General features: G+C 45.2%; 2 protein-coding genes across 8 annotated transcripts in view; one reads left to right on the top strand and one right to left on the bottom strand.

Moving 5' to 3' along the window:
* The window catches only part of ADGRG1 (adhesion G protein-coupled receptor G1), a 48,392-nt gene extending 43,080 nt beyond the window's left edge, over positions 1-5,312 (top strand). For all 7 annotated transcript variants that reach the window (XM_035118583.3, XM_060275893.2, XM_035118580.3 and 4 more), the window contains one exon: positions 867-5,312. In XM_035118583.3, the coding sequence (XP_034974474.3) occupies positions 867-985 (119 nt within the window). In that variant the 3' untranslated portion in view covers positions 986-5,312. The remainder of the gene's footprint in view (positions 1-866) is intronic.
* Positions 5,313-6,743: 1,431 nt separating this feature from the next.
* On the bottom strand, positions 6,744-20,047 carry LOC118086771 (zona pellucida glycoprotein D-like). The gene is made up of 9 exons (XM_088672141.1): positions 19,915-20,047; positions 15,454-15,526; positions 13,571-13,741; positions 12,265-12,470; positions 11,433-11,593; positions 10,198-10,443; positions 9,444-9,603; positions 7,208-7,343; positions 6,744-6,895 (listed from the first exon to the last, which is right to left on the bottom strand). Exons 2-9 carry the CDS (start codon positions 15,515-15,517, stop codon positions 6,804-6,806), a joined length of 1,236 nt encoding a protein of 411 aa, XP_088528267.1. The 5' UTR covers positions 15,518-15,526; positions 19,915-20,047; the 3' UTR covers positions 6,744-6,803.
* Between the last annotated feature and the right edge of the window lie 2,654 nt (positions 20,048-22,701).

Below are 22,701 nucleotides of genomic sequence, written 5' to 3'. Positions count from 1 at the left end.
TTGCACTGCAAAAAAGAAAAGAAGTCCTCTTCATTTCAGTGGGATCTTGTTTGACCACAAAATTGCAGGAGAGAGAGAGTGTGTGTGTACCGTACACAATCCAAAGCAACTCCACCGAAAGAAGCAGAGGGCTTCTTAAAGTCTACCCTCCTTGTTAGGGTTCACATTAGTAGGAAGCTGCCTCATTCTGAGCCCTAGAGCATTGCTCCAACTAGCACAGCATCATCAGCGCTGACTGACAGAGGCTGCCCAGGTTTTCAGGCAGGGACTTACTCTCAGCCCTACCTGAAGATGCCATCAGTGATTGAACCTGGGGCATTTTGCATGCAAAGCGGTCCTTTAGCCCACCTCTGCTCCACACTTGACTGGCAATGGCTCTTGGGGGCTCTCCAACATGGAGTCTTTCTCAGCCCTACCTGGACCTTGCACCTGGGACCTTTTGCCCTCTGGTGGCTGGTCCATTGCCGTGCATGGAAGGTGGTGGACGATCCTTCCTTTGAGGTTTTTAAGCAGAGGTTGGGTGTTGCTGAAGTTGTGATTCCTGCATTGCAAGGGGTTGGGCTAGCTGAACCTTGGGGTCCCTCCCAACTTCATAATTCTATGTTTCTAACCTTCGTGTTCCCCTCACTTGTCTGGACTCTTGCAACCAGTTGTCTCCGCCTCTTGCTGGCCTCCCTGCCTCTCACGCGGCAGTCTCTAGGGACACCACCCACTGCTGCTTTTGCTTGCAGAGTGTGGGCTCTGTTGCTGAGCTGTGTTCTTCCCTGACACTGCCGCAGGGGAGGTGCACAGGTCAGGAGGACAAGCCTTGTCATGCCCTCCAACTTCTCCTTTCATGTTCCCCTCTCCTCCTTCTCTCCCCACAGGGTTCCTCATCTTCCTTTGGTACTTGGCAAAAACCCTCCAGTCCCGCAGGTCTTCCTCCTACTTCTACAGCACAACTTCCAGCAGTGTCAAGCTACAGCCAAGCAGCACCAGCATATGACCCAGTGAGGGGGGCCACATTCTGCTTGGATGTCCTGCCTTGCCTCCTGTGGAACCGAAGGCCTCATCCCTACCTGCTTCGAAAATCCAGACTTTCAGGAATCACTTTGTCCTTGCACTGCTCATAGCTGAGTGGTTGGCATACAAGCTATTTTAAAACCTGGAACCCTCCATGCCTGTCTCCCCCCTATTTATCAGGGATACCCTTGCCTCTAACCCCTGTCTCCATGGAAAGCGCTCGTACCTGTTGAGCGCGTGCGAGGGAACTGTTGCAAAGAGGAAACCACGTCCAGAAATTGTTTAAATGCAGTATTTCTATATATATATGTAATTTTTAAAAAAAGGGGAATTCTTTTTGTGACACCTTTTCCCAACAAAAAAGGACCACTCTCCTGCTCTGCCATCAGTTATGAGGCATATTGGGGTATGTGATGGCAAAAATAAAATAAATGGATAGGTATTGAGAGCATGGATAACAAAACACCCTGCAGAAATACAATGGAAATTATTCTGTTGCATGCCACCCCAATCTCCGAGCGGTGCAAGGTGTGAGATATGGTTTATTTACACAGATGGCTGGACAGTGTTCTCGAAGCTACGAACATGAGTCTGACCAAACTGCGGGAGGCAGTGGAAGACAGGAGTGCCTGGCGTGCTATGGTCCATGGGGTCACAAAGAGTCGGACACGACTAAACAACTAAACAACAACAAATACAATCTGAGCCCATGATGGAGGTGCTTGCGGCATTAACATCCCCAAAGGATATTGTTTCTCCCACAGGCACAACCTTGGATTCAAACAGACATCCAACATTGCTCTCCACCCCTCTTCTAGTTTACAACACAGCCCCCAAACTCTATTTGACTCTGGCATTTGTCCTTCTCAGTATCTGCAAGCTGAAGTAGGAGCCCCGTCTGTTTGTTGTCTCACACAGAGCTTCAGTCTCTTAATTTGGAAGCCTCATCTAGAAAGTAGCCGGGCATATATTTTAATACTTGCTGGATCCAGGCATTAGAGGGGTCTGGTACCTCCGAACTCATAACAATACTATAGGTTGCAGTTGTTTCAAAGGTTGTTATTTTTTAACTCACTAACAAAGCAGAAGTGGCCATGTTCACTGCCAGACTTGCAAATAGGATCAAAGGACCTAGCAGGAGGCATGGAAAACTGGAAGGAGTGAAAACAACCACTTTGGAAAAACAAATGCAAGGCCACAGGACTGCTGAGTGGGCTGACTCTCTTCGGATTTTCCTGAGCATAGAGAAAGTCTAGATTTATGGAGGAGAAAGTATGGGATAACAGCAGCTGAAGGAGAATGTTGCATGGACGAGGCGGAATAAAATGGATGCAAAAATCCACATTTTGCCAAGGTGTGGACAGACCCCGAACAGACAGTCCTTTATGTGTGTGTATAAGAACAGCAGCCCTGTGCTGTGCCCAACCATACAGGCATTTCCATCCTGAAACAATAGCTGCAATAGCTCGCTCCCTTTTTAACTGTAGTGTGGGAAACTGATAAAACGCTTTTTGTAATTCAGAATGCATTTGTTAGAAATTCTTTGCGGCAGATGCTTTGCTTGACTTCACCTGGATTAACTAACTCTTTCAAGGGTGGGGTCCCCTCCGATGCATTCCTCCCTGGGGGCTGCTATTTGAAAACACCAGCTGCTGCAGAACTAGCCCAGCAACACGCACCCCCTGCCGCCGTTCCCTTGCTGGCTGTGCCCCACCCAGAGCAAGTCCCAGCAGCACTCTCACACCAGCTTGCAGGCTTCCTGTTCCCTTCTGGGCACAATTCAGAGAACAATAAAGCCATTTTCTCCGGGATCAGAAAGTACTGCCCAAAAATAATAGTCATTCTGTGATTTGGCAGGATAAAGGAGGGGAGGTGGGGAAAGCAGGCATCAACTTACATCACAGGACTCCAGAATGATCACACTTGTTTTTAGTACCAACATTACAATATATTGGGGGGGGGGCACCCTTCATTTTTGCTTTCTCCCAGCCTTCCCCAACCTGGTGCCCTCCAGTTGTTTTGAACTACAACTCCCATCAGCCCCAACCAGGAGTTGTAGTCCAGAACAGCTGGAAGCCACCAGATTGGAGAAGGCTGCTTTTATCAGAATATAATGTGGTAGCCCAACAGGCTTTTCTATAAAAGTAGGCCATACATTTTGATAGCTTCAAAGGGAGAGAGCAGCTTCTCAACTGAGTCCCAGTACGTTTCCGAGCACAAATCAAGGTGTTGGTGCTGACCTTTAAAGCCCTAAATTGCCTCGGCCCAGTATACCTGAAGAAACATCTTCACCCCCATTGCTCAGCCCGGACACTGAGGTCCTCCAAGGGTCTTCTGCTGGTTCCCTCCCTGCAAGAAGTGATGTTACAGGGAACCAGGCAGAGGGCCTTCTCGGTAGTGGTGCCCTCCCTGTGGAACACCTTCCCACCAGATGTCAAGAAAATAAACTACTATCTGACTTTTAGAAAATATCTGAAAGCAGCCCCGTTTAGGGAAGTTTTTAGTGTTTGATATGTTAACGTGTTTTTAATATGCTGTTGGGAGCCACCCAGAGCAGCTGGGGAAACCCAGTCAGATGGGCAGGTTTATATTATAATATATTAATAATATAAATATTATAATAAATAAATTATTATTATTATTATTATTATTACTAAGAAAATAGAATTGAATGTATTGGTAAGGGAGACTCCAGCATGAAACAGTTGAATTAGACCATTATTTATATGCTGTTGAAAAATTAGAACAGGCATCCCCAAACTTCAGCCCTCCAGATGTTTTGGACTACAATTCCCATCTTCCCCGACCACTGGTCCCGTTAGCTAGGGATCATGGGAGTTGTAGGCCAAAACATCTGGAGGGCCGCAGTTTGGGGATGCCTGAATTAGAATCTACAACCACACTTATGCCAGAAAAATGCAAGCACATAGCAAAGCCAAGAGGAGCCTTGGGGCAAGACTCATACAGCTGCCCTGCTGGACAGTTTTGTTTTTTAACATACAAAAATTATATTTTTGACCCATTTATAACTAGGGGCTGTGCCCCAGCTCGCACCACTTGCCAGCCCCCAGCCATTTCCCTCACAGATTGACCCACTAGATCAGGGTTCCCCAAACTAAGGCCCGGGGGCCGGATGTGGCCCAATCACCTTCTAAATCTGGCCTGTGGACAGTCCGGGAATCAGCATGTTTTTACATGAGTAGAACGTGTCCTTTTATTTAAAATGCATCTCTGGGTTATTTGTGGGGCATAGGAATTCGTTCATCCCCCAAAAAAATATAGTCCGGCCCCCCACAAGGTCTGAGGGACAGTGCACCGGCCCTGTGCTGAAAAAGTTTGCTGACCCCTGTAGATCTTCCCACCCTATTTCTGGAGCTACTTTTCTATTCTGTGCCCCCATGCACTAGCCTCCCCCCCCCACTTTGTGAAACTCTGCACCTTGCACACAAACCACCCCATGGTAAACTGTATCTTCCTCCCCCCTTAGAATAATAGAATTGTAAGTTGGAAGGGACCCAGAGGGTCATCTAGTCCAACTCCCTGAAATGCACAAATCCTGCCCACAGCTGTCCCTGGGTGGGCTCCGCCATCAACCTTCTGGTTAACATCCAGATGCACTGGCCCATTGCACCAGCAACCAAGCACCTTTTTCACCTTCTGCCCAATTTTGAAGGCACCACCTCTCCTGTTCTTTTATGTCCATGCTTTCATCTTCAACCCCGTTTCCATGCCTCCTACACCTTTTTTTAGCCCTCTTCCAGCCCTCAATTCCCCTCTCATTACTTTTCTCAACTCTTCCTTGCGCACAGACCCTCCCCCTCATTCCCAGGCTTCCTTTTCTCCAATTCCACAGCCCCTTTTTTCATGGTCACCTCCCCCCCCCCCAATGCTGATACATGCTACTGTATCTTTAAGATGAATAGACCCTTAAGAGCAAGCTTGTCAGTTAGTGTGTTCAGTTAGAGAAGGTTAAGTTCAGTTAGATGGTTGGTGTACATCTATGGATGCTTGGTTGTTAAAAAGAAAAAGAAAAAGAATAACTGTTCTGTTTGTTGTGTGTGAAAAAAAATCAATAAACAAACCAAGTTGGTAAGGCACTGAATATCTGAAAGGGGCCATTAGGGCCAGCAAACCATACAGGTCCATACAGTTTCATAAGGGGTATTCAAAATGTGTGTACAATGAATGACTCCTAAATAAGCAGGACCAGCATGTTGTACGACAGTGCAGAAGGCAAGTGGAGCTATCGCCCCTGTTAGCACCTTGTGTGAGAGGTTGCCGAGATTCAATAAAGCTATCGACCTGGATAATACCTTGACAAAAGACTATTTTGTGGTGTCAGTTTCTCTAAAAGAACAAAAGACCATGATCACTAACCACCTACTGTGAAAAGCGAGTTGTGTCAAAGAAGGAGTAAAGTGATTTGTGGGTTAATTGTAGCAGGTATTATGGGAAAACAAATACTGTAGCTAATTAAGGAGAACATGGAAAATCCTGCTCCAAAATGATGGTACAACTGGACATACTGTTTAGTAGACTGTCCCAACCAAACAGCACTCGCACCAGCACTCTTTGGATTGGGAAGACTCTGTGTCCTGATTTAAGAAGCATCAAGAGCCACCCTTGGGCAGGGGCGGAGCTTCATGCTCTGGCACCGGGGGGGGGGGCGGAGAGCAGGCAGGGGCGTGCCTGGCGTGCATCCTGGGGGCGTGGCGCTCCGCATGCAGGGGCATGGCGCCCAGCGCAGCCAGGAGGGCAGCCACAATGGCACCCCACCAGGATCACACTGCCAGGGACGGTGCACTCCCCCCCACCCCCTCTTCCTCCGCCAGTGCCCTTTGGCCTCTTTCAGCACAGATTCCAGCAGCGGATGAGCTCAAGCTCAATTCTCGGGCTGCCATGTTGCTCCAGGAGTCACACCTGTGCTCTAACCTTGTGTTGCTGCAGCACTGCACATGCATAGCAAATGATGGGGAGAAAATTGGCAACTTGACGGCTTCCCCCGCCACCTGTATTTGCCCCGCTCCCCTTTCAGACATTAATGGAGCAATGTGCCAGGATCAAAGGACAGGCTCCAATGCCACTGTTACAGCGCATAAGCCAGGCTGCAATGTGCAAAGGTTGGGTGTGTTTGTGAGATCTGCTTCCACTTGCAGAGGCGTGCAAGGGGCACATTACAACACAATACTGCAGGGCCTATGCAGCCCTTACTTGTTGGATTACAACACCCATCAGCCCCTGCCAGCATCACCAATGGTCAGGAAGGCTGAGAGCCATAGTCCCAACAACGTATGGGGACCCAGGTTGATACTCATTGGATGGAGGGTAGCATATACATGAATCAAATAAATAAATATGATGGTAAAAAATCACAAAATACCTGGGAGTAGCTTATCTACATAGTGAACTGGCCAAAAGACGATGCTGATTGATTCAAACTAGGGTTGTCTCGTTTAACCTTAAGCTAGGAATGTCTCATTACCTTTCACCGCAACCCAGTTGGACCAGCCTCTCTTGCTATGTTGGCTAGAAGGCATCTGGGTCCCTGAAGCTCCCTTCTTGTCCCTGCAGCCTCCTGCCACCAAGGAGATAGTCCCACAGTAGTACCACAACCCGAATAAGTTCCTTCACTGCTTACTTTGTGTGTGAAATGGGACAACAGAGCTGAGAACAGAACAGTTCCATCATACATCCTATCTCTCGCCTCTAAATTGACTCGCAGAGTAAAGCAAGCTGGTGAGTGAGACATTTATTTGCATTTATTTGGAATTCTGCTGCTGCTGTTTGTTTTTACAACTTGCTCATTTCTTCATGGCTTTTGCAACAGCAATCAAGATGATGGCAACAGCAATACTTGCTGAAACCACTGCACCAGGAATCCACAACTGCATTCCTGAGGGGAGGAAAGAGAGAGTCAGGCTGAGGATGGGGGCTGCGGCAAGAGAGAATGACCAAGAGTGGCTGGGGATGATGATGGGAATGGAGTCCAGCAGGGGCCCAAGGCTGAACACCAGTGGCCCAGATCAACCTTCTCCAAACTGGCGATGCCTTCCATGTTTCAGACTACAACTTCCCATCACCCCTGACCATTGACTATGCCAGCTAGGAGTGAGTGGAACTGTGGTCCAAAGTATCTGGAGGGCACCAGGTTGGGAAATGCTGGTCTGGGCCATTCATGACCTGATCCAGGAAAATAGGTACGTACTCCAGATGAGCTGTTGGTCTTCAGCATCCCGCACTTCCAAGGGTGATGAGGCCAGGAAACGGATGGGACCATAGGATATGATCTTCCGGTAGTCATCAACCAGCTCCCTCTTGCTTCTTTGCTTGCTGGGACATTGCTGCAGTCAAGATCAAGAAGAAAAAGGGGACGAGTCCATTGATGAATGTGTACAAAGATGCACCATCTTATAGAACACAATCATTACAGCCACATAATTAGCCATCTCTGCAAGCCCATCAAGCTTTGGCTTTCAAAGACCATTTAAATAAATTAAGACAGATCTCCTCTTCCCTCCCAAGAGCCACAAGGAAGGATACAATACACAAGCATCTCATTTGATCTTTTGCAACAAGTCTTGGGAAAGGGAAGAATCTAAAAAAAATGTGCTGGATCAGGGCATGGGTTCCTGTAGTCCAACTATCAGTTTCCAACAGTAGACAGATCAGCCAAGCTCTGCTCTGTGTCATTTTCACATGCTCAATCATTACTCTGTTGTGCCCTGTTTATGCATTAATCTGTATTACAAATGACTGTGCAGATTTTTTTATTTTTTTAAAAAAAGGTTGAAAGAAATACTATGTACACATCACACATTTAAAGCACAAGACTTCCCTGCCGCAAGAATCCTGGGAGCTTTAGTTTGCCAAGGATGCTAAGAATTCTAGCTCTATGAGGGGGTAAATTAAAGTTTCCAGGAATCTTGGGAGGAGTGGGTGCTTTAAATGTACGGCATACCTGCAGCCAAAGTACGTTTAAATGTTTATTAAATTTTTATTTTCGCTTAATTGCCATTTTTCAGATCATTAGTCTCACAAAGCAGTTGACAAGCATGAAAATATATCAGAAATGATCATTACAATTTATTTCCCCCCCCCTCCCAGAAACAGTTGTTTGTTGTGCTGTATCTTAAAAATTATGGCCCAACTAGTTCCCGTTATCAAAATTGTGGAGTCAGACCACAACCCCTGCAATGCAGGATTATTACTTGCTTGCTGTACTGCGGGTGGCGATGTGGGTTAAACTACAGAGCCTAGGGCTTGCCGATCACAAGGTTGGCGGTTCAAATCCCCGCGATGGGGTGAGCTCCTGCCAACCTAGCAGTTTGAAAGCATGTCAAAGTGCAAGTAGATAAATAGGTACCACTCCAGCGGGAAAGTAAACGGTGTTTCCATGTGTTGCTCTGGTTTGCCAGAAGTGCTGGCCACATGCCCAGAAAAACTGTCTGCGGACAAACGCTGGCTGCCTCGGCCAGTAAAGCGAGATGAGCGCCGCAACCCCAGAGTTGTCCGTGACTGGACCTTTACTTTTATATACCGGGCATAGCAGCAGTGTAGCAGATTACACAGTTCTATTTTTAAATTACAGTGTCTCAAGTTTAGTACACCAGTAGCAATAAATAATAATAATTTATCTATACCCTGCCCATCTGGTCAGGTTTCCACAAACAGCAGGTGTGTCTGAACCGGAAAATCTGAAAATCTGGCCTAGCCTTCCCCCACCAACCTAGCTTTGTGTGCGTGTGAAGCATTAAATCATGCAAGGCCCCACCTGCACTCTGAAGTACCCAGATATAGGACTGGATCCAACTAGGTAAAGGTAAAGGGACCCCTGACCATTAGGTCCAGTCGTGACCGACTCTGGGGTTGCGCGCTCATCTCGCATTATTGGCCGAGGGAGCCAGCGTATAGCTTTCAGGTCGTGTGGCCAGCATGACAAAGCCGCTTCTGGCAAACCAGAGCAGCACATGAAAACGCCGTTTACCTTCCTGCTGTAGCGGTTCCTATTTATCTACTTGCATTTTTACGTGCTTTCGAACTGCTAGGTTGGCAGGAGCTGGGACCAAGCAACGGGAGCTCACCCCGTCACAGGGATTCGAACCGCCGACCTTCTGATCAGCAAGCCCTAGGCTCAGTGGCTTAACCACAGCGCCACCTGGGTCCCCTTTACCTTTACACACACATAAACAGACATACGCATCATTATAAAACAGAGGCACTCATTATAAAACGATTTCACTGGTGGCAGGGGGGGGAGCCTTCCATTGACTAAGGAGGATATTTTTTCAGCACAAGGGAGGGGAAGGTCAATGGGACTCTGCGGGCATCAGGAAATGTCTCTGAGGGTACATGTGAGTCCAGTAGCACCACAATTGTGGCTTACACCTTACAGAGATGTGAAAGAGTGCCTAATATCTTAAAGACACAGAGAGAGAGATTACCTTGGCACAGGGCTCTTTGTTCTCCGGTACACAAAGGCGCACTTGGCAATGCAGGTACACCTCCTGGAAGTTTTTGAACTGGAACATCTGAAAGCTAAACTTTGCCACAGTGCTGTTACCAACGGCATTGAGGAAAGTCAACGTCTTGTCATGCGGGCACCTGGAAGAGACCAAGCTCAAGCTTAAATGTTCAGGCCCCCAACTTAACCCAGGCTGTAAGCATTCAGTCCTGGAATGAATTTTTATTAAAAAAAAGAAGAGTGCATTTGATAATGTGCAAAGTGCCTTTCACCCCACAGGCAGCTTTAGGAGCATCGTTGGTCATACTCTGCATTGGCAAGGCTCATTTGACAACCATGAGAAACCGAGCCTCCAGGGTCATCGGCTCAGTCCAGTGGAACTCTCTGCCAATGGAGATTCAGTAGGTGCTTTCTTTGCCAGCTTTTAAATGGCTGCCGGAAACATTCCCCCCCCCCAATACAATTTAGAATACATCTTTCCCCAATGGTGAACTGGTGCCTGCTTTTATTAATTTTTTTATTGTATGGTTTTATGGTTTCATTGCTGTAAACCATTTTGATATTCTTGTTTATGATACTGTATAGAGGTATGAAAAAATATTTTTTATAAATAAATAATTTTGGGTGTGTGTGTGTGTGTGTGTGTGTGTGTGTGGAGTTTACTTGTAAAGCAAGTTGGGGAAATCAGATATACAGGAGCAAACCCCGCAACAAATCCCATGCCAGACTCTCACCCCTTCATGATCAGGAAGTGGTTTGTCCTGTCTAGTGGGTCAGCTGTCGGAGTGCCCCAGCAATCCTCTATGCCAAGGAAGAAGTACTTTGCCTGATCCCGCCCTTCTATTTGCAGGAGGACGTAGAGCATGTCTGTTATGTGGAGCATCCGTGGTAACTCGGGATAGGCACGCACATAGCTGGCGTTTTCATACAGCTCCATGATGACTTTGAAGTCCCCTTCCTTGACGGCAAACTGGACAATCCTAGGAAAAGAGGCAGCCACACACACAAACCCCGCCAGAGTCAGTCAGGGATTCACATGGACAAACCTAGCCCACCTGCCCACGCCTATCCGTTCTCCCACAATCACCACCTTTCTCCACCCAATTCTGGAGTCCCAGGACAAGATACAAGGAAGTTAAATAAGTATCTCTAATAGCAAACTCAGGTGATGAATGCCAGAAGAAGTGAAGACAAAATGAGAAGACGGAGATTCCAGCATACCTAAGGAGAACCCATTTTCAGAAGTACCAAATCAGACTATTGGTCCATTTAATTGGCCCACTTCCAGACCAGATTGTCACAATAATCTCCATGTGGGGCTGCCCTTGATGACTGCTTGGAAACTTCAACTAGTCCAAAGTTCAGTGGCCAGATTACAGGTGGGGTTCCATTTAGAACTCATATAACCTGGTACACTGGTTTCCAGGCCCAATTCAACACCGGTGTTTAAAGCCCTAGACAACTCAGGTCCCAAATACTTGAAAGACCCCCTCCTTCCCTACAGACCCCCTCAGGCATTAAGATCCAATTCACTTCCAGCAGGATTTGAAATATCCTCATGGAAATTCACGGCATTTTAGTACGATTTTCTAATATACACGTATGGAATTGTGCCTCGTATACAGATTGTTTTCAAAACATTTTCTCATTCTGTATTTTTGTTTCATATTTTCGCTTTCCATTTCTATGCGCATTTTTGCACACAATTCTCGGCTGGAGAACTGCATTGCAAAATTCGGAGAAGTGTGAATTTTGGGGGACGGCTGTGTTTTGGTTTGCATCTTGTTTCAGGAAGTGTAAATTAGTCGGGTTTGCCTTTAAACTGAACCAAAGTTCTCCCCCATCCCTCTTGGCCAGCCCTGCAGCACATGCCACAATGGAGCAAGGGTGGGGGAGCAGGCCAAAGGCTGTGGCCATCAGAAGGAAGCCCCTGGGCAGAGTCCCGACAACAGCAGCAACAACAACCTACTTGTCCACAGGCCTGAGCACGTAGTTCAGGCCAATCAGCTGCTTGGAGGCATAGATGCAGGAGAAGTGCAAGCTGGTCCGGACGCTCCTGGTGATGACACTCTGATCATTGTCACTGCCAGACTCAATCACATTGGTGTAGGACACATGAGTCTCATTGATCTGAAAATGGACCAGAAACTGAATTAGGGGGTTCAAAACCACACGTGAATAAAGAGGGCAACAGTATAAAATCTGCCCACGGTACTTATTCCGAACTTAAAAATGGAAAGCGTAATGCTGGTGGTCAACAAAAGAGATTTAAAGACAGTCTCAAGGCAAATCTTAAAAAATGTAGTATAAACACTGACAACTGGGAAACACTGGCCTGCGAGTGCTCCAGTTGGAGAACAGCCTTTACCAAAGGTGTCATGGGCTTTGAAGACACTTGATCTCAGGACGCAAGGGAGAAACGTGCTAAGAGGAAGGCACGCTTGGCAAATCCACACAGTGATCAACTCCTGCCTGGAAACCAATGTCCCCACTGTGGATCCAGAATTGGCCTCCAGTCACTTACAGACCCATTGTTAAAACTGTGTTTATGGAAGACAATCTTAACTCAGCTACGAGTGATCGGCAAAGAAGAAAGAACTTCAAGATTGAATTTCTGTAATGTAATGGATGGGAGGAGGAAGAAGAGGGGGGAAAACACGAAGAAGAGAAGGAGGAGGAAGGCTATCAAAGGCAGTGAGCATGTCCATTTTTGTGAAATTGCTCCAGATTGTATATGAAATAAAAATAAGCAGTTGCACGCTTGCACGGATCTTCTTTATGAGCTGCTCCAAAGCACTTACATGAACGGTGGAGCCACAGGCGGTGTGGTTCTCCCCAGTCAGCTTTGCACCAAAGTAACTGACACCATCTTGCCATTGCTCGGAGACCAGGCAGGTACGGCTATTCAGATGGAGAGAGGCCAGCGGAATCTTCAGCATTTCAAATGCTTCCTTCCTCACCAGCATCCTCATGAACTCCTCCCTGCATTCCAGTTTCACCACCATTTCTGGGGGAGAAAATCCATCAATAAGAGGAAGTGGGGGACCTCCCTACCTCTGAGGAGCAGCGCATGCAGTGGTGGATGGGTACTTGTGAGTGTGTGCCAGTGGGCATGGCCAGTGCTGGCAAAAGGAGGAACCATTAAGACCCCATCCACATGATACATTAAAACCAGTATCGTACCACTTTAATCTCAATGGCTTCCCCCAGAGAATCATGGGAACTGTAGTTGTTCGGAGATCTCTCTTCCCCTCACAGAGCTAAAATTCTCAGTGGTTTAATGGTAAATCCCTCTTTGCAGGGAACTCTGGGAATTGTACCTCTCTGAGGGGAATATGGCGTCTCCTAACAACTCTCAGCAGCACCCTGAACAAACAATTCCCAGAATTCTTTTGGGGGAAGCCACAGTGGTTCAAAGTAATATGAAACCATGGTGTGCTTTGATTTTATAGTGCAGATGGGGCCTAAAACACACAGAGAGAGAGAGATTCTGTTTTATCAGGATTGCTAGGGTGGGAGGTTAAGCACGCCACTCCCTCACAGACAATTCCAATGCAGCCCAAATTGCTGTCCTGTTTCTGCAGGGAACTAGTAGCAGGGCTCTGTATGTGCACATCTGTGGGCTGGAAATGTTTGGGTGCATGAAAGACCCCTGTCCGATTGCAGCTCTGGTCCCGCCCACTACTGGCATGTGGCCCCACAGAAGGCTGGTCTTAAGCGATTGTGGCCCTCAGCCTGAAAAAGGTGTCCCACCCCTACTTTAGAAATACCCCAGAATCCTTTGTAATGTAAAATGTGATTTGGCAGATCCTTCAGGGTTTTTTTTTTTTTTTTTGGCAAAGTGCTATGAAAGGAAGGATCTTTGAAAGCCTACCTCAGAAGGCAGTGGATTCTCCTTCACTGGAAGCTTTTAAACAGAGGTTGGGTGGCCACCTGTCAGGGATTCTCTAGTTGCAATTCCTGCATTGCAGGGGGGTGGACTAGATGACCTTTGGTGGTCCCTTCCTACTCTACCGTTCTATAATTGGGACCAACCACACCCAGGGACGCAAGGGGATGGAGAGAGAAATACTTGCACTTCAACACAGCACAGCAGACCTGTGTTACCTTTACAGCGCAAGCCAGTGAATCCTGGCTTACAAGTACAGTTGGCATTGTTTCCAACTACAGTGCAGTCTCCCTGGTTCCAGCATGGGTTTGGGAAGCAAGGCTCTCCCAGATTCCTCCGAGGACGTGGGGCAGCTTCTCCTCTTGCACTGGGAAGCTCCGTCAGATGACCTACAGCAGAGGAAAGCCATCATTCTGTTGGCCAGTGGAGGGGTGGGAGGTCAGGTACCCTACATTACAGAGGACAGTCCTCGATTGGATGGGCTGCCCAGTCCCAAATCTGGTCCTGAATGGGGTAACTGTGCCCCTGAAGGACCAGGTGTGCAGCCTGGGAGTCATTTTGGATTCATAGCTGTCCATGGAGGCACAGGTCAATTCTGTGTACCAGGGCAGCTGTCTACCAGCTCCATCTGGTACGCAGGCTGACAGGGCCGTCTTAAGCATATCTGGCGCCGTGGTTCAAAGATCCCTCCGGCGCCCACCCCCCTTTCCCAGAGTTGTCAACCTTTTCCCAAGCCTCTGCGAGGATCGCTCTCCTCCCGCAGAGGCTTGGGAGGCAAGCTGCATGCCCGCCAGCCATATGGTTTACGGGGCGCAGCTGGCAGGCATGCAGGGAAAGCGGAGGCCGCCGGCAAAGCCACGCAGCTCCCCCACTCGCTGGGGCGCCCCCGAGAGGCCAGCGCCCTGCCGCAACGTGCCAGTAAGCCCAATAGGAAAGACGGCTCTGCAGGCTGAGACCCTACCTGCCTGCGGACTGTCTTGCCAGAGCGGTGCATGCTCTGGTTATCTCCCGCTTGGACTACTGCAATGCGCTCTACATGAGTCTACCTTTGAACATGACCCAGAAACAACAACTAATCCAGAATGCGGCAGCTAGACTGGTGACTGGGAGTGGCCACTGAGACCACATAACACAGGTCTTGGCTCCCAGTACATTGGCTCCCAGTACATTTCTGAGCACAATTCAAAGTGTTGCTGCTGACATTTAAAGCCCTAAACGGCCTCCGTCCAGTATACCTGAAGGAGCATCTCCACCCCCGTCATTCAGCCCAGAAACTGAGGTTCAGCACTGAGGACCTTCTGGCGGTTCCCTCCCTGAGAGAAGCGAAGTTACAGGGAACCAGGCAGAGGGCCTTCTCGGTAAAGGCACCTGCCCTGTGGAATTCCCTCCCATCAGATGTCAAGGGAATAAACAACTATCCAACTTTTAGAAGACATCTGAAGGCAGCCCTATTTAGGGAAGTTTTTAATGTCTGATCAGTTGGGATTGTATTTTTAAAATTTTGTTGGGGTATAAATTAATAAATAATAATTACATATTATGGGTGCATTCAGACAAAGAGAATATTGGATTTGGTTTTTCGATTATAATTTCAATGTTTTTGTCCCGTGTTCTCATGCCCCTTTCACATTGCAGGACGGGCTGTGTTATAGAACTGTGGCTTTTGACCAATATACCACTATCTCACACCAAACTACATCCACCCCAGTGGACGTGGTGTGACAACGAATGTCATTGGACAACGTCATTATTCCTTCACCCTTTCCATACATGCCTGGTTCTGTTTCCCCATGAAAACAGCAGGAAAAAAATTAATGTATGCCCCAAATTTCCTTACTTCACTCCATGATCTTCTGGCTTAAGAGGACTGCAAACATTTGGGGGGGGTCAAAATGGAAATTATTTTATTTTATTATTCATGAAATTTATATACTGCCCGTCATCCAAAGATCTTGGGACAGTTCACAAAAGATAAAAATAGAGGATAAAAGCCCAAAATAAATAGTTGCAGCAAAATCAAAAGAATAACCCCTCCTCTCCCACAAACTAATGATGTTCCAGCAGCCTCTTTGTTTTCCAGGAAGGCCATCAGGAAACTTACTGTGATAAGTTGTCTCAGTAGCAGGAAGGAGGAGGACCAGAACTAGGAGCAACAAGCACTTCATGGCCACTTTCTGAGGGGGCAGAGAGAGAGAGAGACCTTGGGGTCATAGGCAATATTGCGAATATGTCAACCCAGTGTGCAGTGACCTTGGGGGGGGGGAAGCAAATCCCATGCTAGAAATCATTAGAACATGAATTGAAAATAAAACTGCCAGTATCATACAGTACTGCCATTGTGCAAATCTATGGTGCAACTGCATTTGGAATATTTCGTGCGGTTCTGGACGTCTCACCTCAAAATGGATATTGTGGAGTTGTGAAAGGTTCAGAAGGCAGCCCTGTTTAGGGAAGTTTTTTAATGTTTGAAGTTTTATTCTGTTTTTAGTGTTCTGTTGGGAGCCGCCCAGAGTCAGGGGCACAGCAAGGGGGTGCGGTAGAGTGCCCCACTGAGGGGGAGTGACAAATGTTGGGCAGCACTCACCGCGGGGCCTGCAGCGCGCCCGAGCCATGCGTCTCTCCGAGGAATGACATGGTGGCTTGGGCACCTGCAGGCTCTGCAGTACCCCAAACGGTCCACCCATTGCCTAACCCTCAGCGGTAGGGCGGCTGAGTGGGAGGAGGCAGGCAGACTCCTCAGAGGCCCCGGTGTGCCCCGGTGTGCTGCTGGCCATGCCCCTGGGCGCAGGGCAGGCGCACCACCCCAAGTGCCTGGTCGCCTTGCTCCGCCACAGCCCAGAGTGGCTAGGGAAACCCAGCCAGATGGGCAGGCTTTAAATAATAAAATTAGTAGTAGTAGTAGTCAGGAAAGGGCAAACGAAATGGAGCAACTCCCCTATGAAGAAAGGCTGCAACAAGTATTATTTATTTATTCTACCAGTTTCTCCTGCCATTCTTGGGCTGTTGGTATCTTTTCTTCCTTCCAATTTGAAGCGATTAATATCCTTGCTGCCGCACAGGCATATAATAAAATGTTAATTCTGTCATTTGGGATATCTATTTAAAAATGGCAAAACTAACTACTTTAAAATGGTGAAACTAACGGCAATAGTAATAAATGTACCTAGGCGTAAAATAATAGAAGAATGGAAGTATGTACAAGATTATCTGGAAAAAGAAAACATAGAAAGTAATTTAGTAACGGGTTTAGAATGAAGATATAAAAGGAGAGGAGGGATGTACAGTCAATAGAAAAGAATATAAATAAAGGAACAGAGATATAGCAGGAAAAGTGACTAGGAGAAGGGAAGCATGCTGTAAATAGTAGGAAGAAATTTTTTGCTTCTGTTTTTTCTATTTTTGTTTTTGCTTTTTTAATTGTTTTTTTTTCATTTTTCATTTTTTTCGTTTTTCTTTTAAAAAAAACTTTATTTCATTCTTTAAAAAAGTTACATAAATCATAAACTGATGAATAATCCAGAAATATGAGTAAATAAACAAATAAACAAATAAGCAAATTATAAGCAAATTATGAAAGTATGATAAAAAAAAGCATCATTTAGTCGAATGACTGGAATTGAAATAGAAAGGAACACCCAAACAGGATAATCTGAAGGACATATCAATTACTTCAAACAACCTATTCTGTGTTGAACATATATAAATCATAAATTAACATTCATAATGATAAAAGAAAAAAGAAAAAAAGAAAGAAAAGGAAAAAAAGTGGGGAGAAGGAAGGGGGTAGAGGGCGGGGAGGCAGGGGGGGAAGGGAGGGAGGAAAAGGGGGGGAAGGGAATAAAGAAAAAGAAAAACACAAATGATAAAATCTAAGGTACTTCCTGTTATTTTGGATACCGCTTTCCTTTGCATAATTTCTTTTGCCTCGCTTTACCTCAGCTGTTATTTACATATATGTGAATATATTTACATATATTTTCCTATTATTTACATATATTTTCAAAATTTCCCTTTTATATCTTTCAATCATTTTTCATTTCATTTTTCTCTATGTAAGCCAATTATTATGATTTTGTACTTATATTATGTTGGATGACTGGATTTGAAACATTTATGATTTATATGATTTATATGATTTATTTAATCTTTATGTTGAATGAGTGGATTTGATATATATGATTTATATGATTTAATGATTTTGTAAACATTTTAAAGATTAATAAAGTATATTTTTAAATATTAAAAAAAGAAAAAAAGAAAGGCTGCAACAAATGGGACTTTTTAGTTTAGAGTAAAGGTGAGGAAGAGGCAACATGATAGAAGGGTGCAAAATTATGCATAGCATTGAGAAAGTGGACAGAGCAATGCTTATCTCCCTCTCTTATAGCACTGGAACTCAGGTACACCGACGAAGCTGAATGTTGGGAGATTCAGGACAGATAAAAGAAAGGGCTTGTTCACGCAGTGCAGAGTTAAACCATGAAATCCTACACCTTGATGGGGCTTGTTGCATTTTTAAGGTTGGTTGTTATCAAGCTGAACAGGTGTGAGCAGAAGGATTTAAAAAACCATTGGCTAATTTTCAAGTTAGCCAATGACCAGGGATGAAGATTGCAGTCCAACAAGGTCTGGAGAACTTGAAGTTGAAGATGGAAGGGCTGTTCAGTGTGGTAGAAAGTCTGGTTTAAAAATAAAGAATCCTAAGGAGGACAGTATGGATGGAGAGGAGGGGCCTTGAAGTAGCCAGCCAGCTGTGAGCATTCAGGACCCCAGCAGGTGCACAGGTCAGGCAGGCAGAGTCTTCCCCTCTATGGTGAGATATATGCATTTCTATTTAAAACAGAGTAAATCTTTCTAAATTTGAAAACATTGTGGAATTCTATGTCCCCTTTTGTCCTCATTTCTGATGACACCTCTCCTGTTTTTGCGACAATGTGTACATGCCCCCCCCCGAATCTACCCACCAGCAAACTGCAGCAGCCTGTTGTAGCAATTGTGATGTGCAGTGCTACGTGCTGTATGATTTCAATGGCACTTTGTCGGTGCTTCTATTTCTCGTACATTGCATTTTATTGCATTCAGTAGAATTTATAATAATATATAAGGAATAAAGGAGGCACATTAAAATACTATTTAAAAAAATGAATATGCGATGAATTTGCCGTCTCCCATCTCCAACCACAAATCCACAGACACCAGGCAGATCACCTGAATGAAGCTAGGGGGAGACAGTTTGGGAACCTCTGGGAAATATTAAGAGGTGGGGAGTGGGAAGCAATGGAGGAGCTCTCCAATAATGAGGGGCTATGGAGTTGGAGAAGGTGCCACACAGGTACCAGAATATTTCTTTTTTAGATCAGAAAACCAAAATGGCATTGAGGGATGGATGGTAGCACGAAAGAATTGTAGTACAGGTAAATAATACAACAATTCACAGAACTGGTTCTACAATTATTTTTTAAAAAATAAATGATTAACCAAACAGTTAAACTTTCATAGTCTCCTTCATATTATAAAGCGGGGGGGGGGGGGGGCGACGACTGTTTTGCCTAGCAGTGAATGGAACCTTTACCCAATTGTTTGCAAAAAATAGCATTTTTAGAGAACTTGAGATTCTAGCTTAGGATTGCCAACTTTTTTTGCAGCTAAGATACCTATGCCTTTAAGAGCAGCATCTCACAGACAAATGTTGGGTGGATCTGACTTTCACAACTAAAATGTGTTTCAGGCACCTGTTAAGGCATAGAATCCCTGACATAATTTTTTTTTGCAAGCAGACATGGGAACAATTATATTCTACATTTAGAATGTTCAGTCTCCAAAATTGTATCACCCCAGCATACTTTGGGGGGAAAGCAAAACAAATTAGCTATCAGTATCACCATTTAAACACCAGCATCTCAAAGACATTTACCAAGCCTTTTGACTGCTCATTGCTTGGGAATACATACCGGTAATTAGGGTTGTCATATGTCTGGAATTTCCCAGACATAGCCAGAATAAGGCAGTCAGAAGCACTGTCCAGGTGGAAATCACTGAAATGTCTGGGAAAATCTGGACGTATGGCAACCCATGTTAGAAGTCAACAACTTCCAAAAAAACAAAAACAAAACTCAACAAACTCACATTTTGAAATATGGCAACTCTAACATATAATTATATAACATTGCCGTCTAACATTGCAGCTTAAAAGAAAAGAGAATTAGGACTTTTTCCCCAAAGGGAGCACTTAGGTTACTGCCAAAACTAGTTAGAGCTCTGTGCATTCAGCCTAAAATGACAAAACAATGATAGTGGGTTACAGGTAGGTAGCCGTGTTGGTCTGGATCGAAGTAAAATAAAAAAATTCCTTCAGTAGCACCTTAAAGACCAACTAAGTTTTTATTTTGGTATGAGCTTTCGTGTGCATGCAGAAGTGTGCATGCACACGAAAGCTCATACCAAAATAAAAACTTAGTTCGTCTTTAAGGTGCTACTGAAGGAATTTTTTTATTTTAAAACAATGATAATACAACACATCCCTTGCCAAAGCTTTTAAGTGTACAAGCCATTGCTTACTTACTTGGAACTAGGCCCCTTTGACTAGAGATGGATAAAGGGGACCAGGCTGCATCCACAACTTCGCTTCTCAGTCTCTTACTCGCTTTAGCCAGCTTCTTGCAACCTCACAGCTCCTCCTCAGCTGCCCACAGGCCTTCCTTTCACCCACTCAGCTCCTTATATTATCTCTCAGCAGCTGAACCTCTTCCTATCCCACCAAGGCTTCCCTGGTGATTGTTTTTGTGCCATTTCGAGGTCTTCTCATTGCAGCTGTCAACAGAAAGTTTCATCTTCCTGCTTTTCATTTGAGGTCTCCATCAACCGTCACCCAAGGTCCAAAACAACTGTCCAGCTTTGTTTTTTATGTTATTTTTATTATTTGCTGCTACTCACTTAGAGAATTATTGGTATCCTCCCTCTCCTCAACTGTGCTTTGAAAAAAGTGCTTTCTTTGGGGGGGGGTGTTCCAGATGCTCCTCATAACGATCATTGAATGGAAACACTGCAGATGTTTAACTACATCTCTGCAGAAGCAGACACAGATAAGATTTCTGCCTGAGTTTTCCTCCCCAAAGCAGTTAGAGAAATCTCATGCTTGTACTGAACTGGGGGAAGAGGCAAGAGAAAGGTCCCTCATGAAACGGACTCCAAGAGCAGCAGTTGCCCATTATCTTTATTAAGACCAACTGGAAATCTCAAAACAGTTAGTTACCTTTCATTCTGCCCACCTGTGGTTCCCAGTAAATGGTATTCAGTAGCAGATGAGGCTGGTGGAAGTTCCACAGGGCTGTGGTTCAGTAGTAGAGCACATGACCACCATGAGGAGCATGGAAAGATTTGCCAGAGTGTATCCAGGGGCGTAGGAAGCTACACCCCTGGGTGTATCTGTAGCAGCACAACCAGATGCCTTTATCTGCCCCAGCTGCAGCAAAACATCTCTCTCCTGCATTGGTTTCTACAGTCACATCAGGCGCTGCAACTGTCCCACTGCTTGACCTCACCTGCAAAGGCACACTCCTCCATTGTCTCCCAAGACAGATGGGTGCCAACCATTCCATGTTTTGCATGTAGCAAGACCCAGGTTCAACCCCTGATTCCCTGGCACCTCCAGATAGACATGGGAACATCTCCTACCTGATATCCTGGTATTCAGTGCTAGTCCTACTACTCAGAGTAGTTCCATTGAGATCAATGGACATGACTAACTTGGGTTCATTAATTTCAGTGGGTCTACTTTGAGTAGGACTTAGTTGAATACCACCCACACTCTTCAGCCTCATCGTGGCTTCCGTTTTCTAATTGGATGGAAACTGGTTTGAGGGGAAGCAAATAACACAGGAGTGTTTCTCAAGAAGCTGAAGGATACCAGTGGACTATGGCTAACGTCACTGGTAAAGGTAAAGGGATCCCTGACCATTAGGTTCAGTCATGACCGACTCTGGGGTTGTGGCACTCATCTCGCTTTATTGGCCGAGGGAGCTGGCGTACAGCTTCCAGGTCATGTGGCCAGCATGACAAAGCAGCTTCTGGTGAACCAGAGCAGTGCACGGAAATGCCATTTACCTTCCCGCTGGAGCGGTACCTATTTATCTACTTGCACTTTGACGTGCTTTCGAACTGCTAGGTTAGCAGGAGCAGGGACCAAGCAACGGGAGCTCACCCCCATACTCTGCTTCAAACACCAGAGGTGGGAGCTAGGGATGGGGAAGAAGTTCAGCTCACATTTAAAGCCTAATTTATCAAATTCACACTTTCCAAAATCCACAGCAAAATCCACACTTATCTAAATTTTGTTATGTTGTTCTCCAACCAAATAGTATTTACAAAAATGCATAAGATATACATAAAATGAATATATTAATGAAAACACAAAAATGCACATTATTAGGAGGAATTGCTTGCCAAACAAATGTGTTTACAGGTATTAGGAGAAATTTGTACTAAAATGCTGAAGAAGTTTCACAAGGGAGCTAGAATAAGTGGTAATGTGTGCACAGTCCAGCTTGCAACAATACTGCAACTGGCTTCTGCATGTGCCTTGGGAGAAAGTGCCATCTTGTCTTGTACCTCAGGCAGCAAAATATCTTGAGCTGGCCCTACTCCTGCTTGACTCTTAATGACAATTAACAGCAATTGAAATAATGGCTGCAGCCTTACATTGACAAGTACCCCGGTACAGATTATGTGACAGGCAGAAATTCAATTTATAAGGTATCAGGATCAAGAGTGTTACAGTTTTGTAGGAGCAAGGAGCGTTTAGAGTGGCTGGTTTGCATTGATCATGTTAGTACCGGTATCTGTGAAATGAACTTGTAACTTTTCTACAGGAAACAATAAAAGTTATTAACCAGAAAAAAATGAAAATCAACCAATATCACTTTTCCCCACGAGTGCATCTCTGTTTTGGGCATGCTGTATTTATTCATTTATTTAAGTTTGCTTGATGGAAAGAAAACCTCAAAGCTGTTTACAGAAATATATATAAAAAAACATTATATATATATACAGTGTATATATATATATATAGAGAGAGAGAGAGAAAATGTTTTCTTTCATATTTCTGTAAACAGCTTTGAGGTTTTCTTTATATATATATATATATATATATATATATATATATATATATATATATATATATATATAGTTTTACAGAACATATTTTTGTAATTCAAACAAAACATCCACCTCATCATTTAGGATTCCCCGAATCCTTTGACTCCCCTCTGCCCTTCCATAGTTACCATTATCAATCTCCCCACCCCAGCTGCTTCCCTTATTTTCTCTATTTTTTAAAAGAAAAATAATTCAT

This window comes from Zootoca vivipara, chromosome 6 (genome assembly GCF_965207765.1).
Source record: "Zootoca vivipara chromosome 6, rZooViv2.hap1.1, whole genome shotgun sequence".
In the NCBI taxonomy this organism is placed as follows: Eukaryota; Metazoa; Chordata; class Lepidosauria; order Squamata; family Lacertidae; genus Zootoca; species Zootoca vivipara.
The sequence above is the reverse complement of the archived record's forward strand: the minus strand, read 5'-3'. Positions and strand labels throughout refer to the sequence as shown.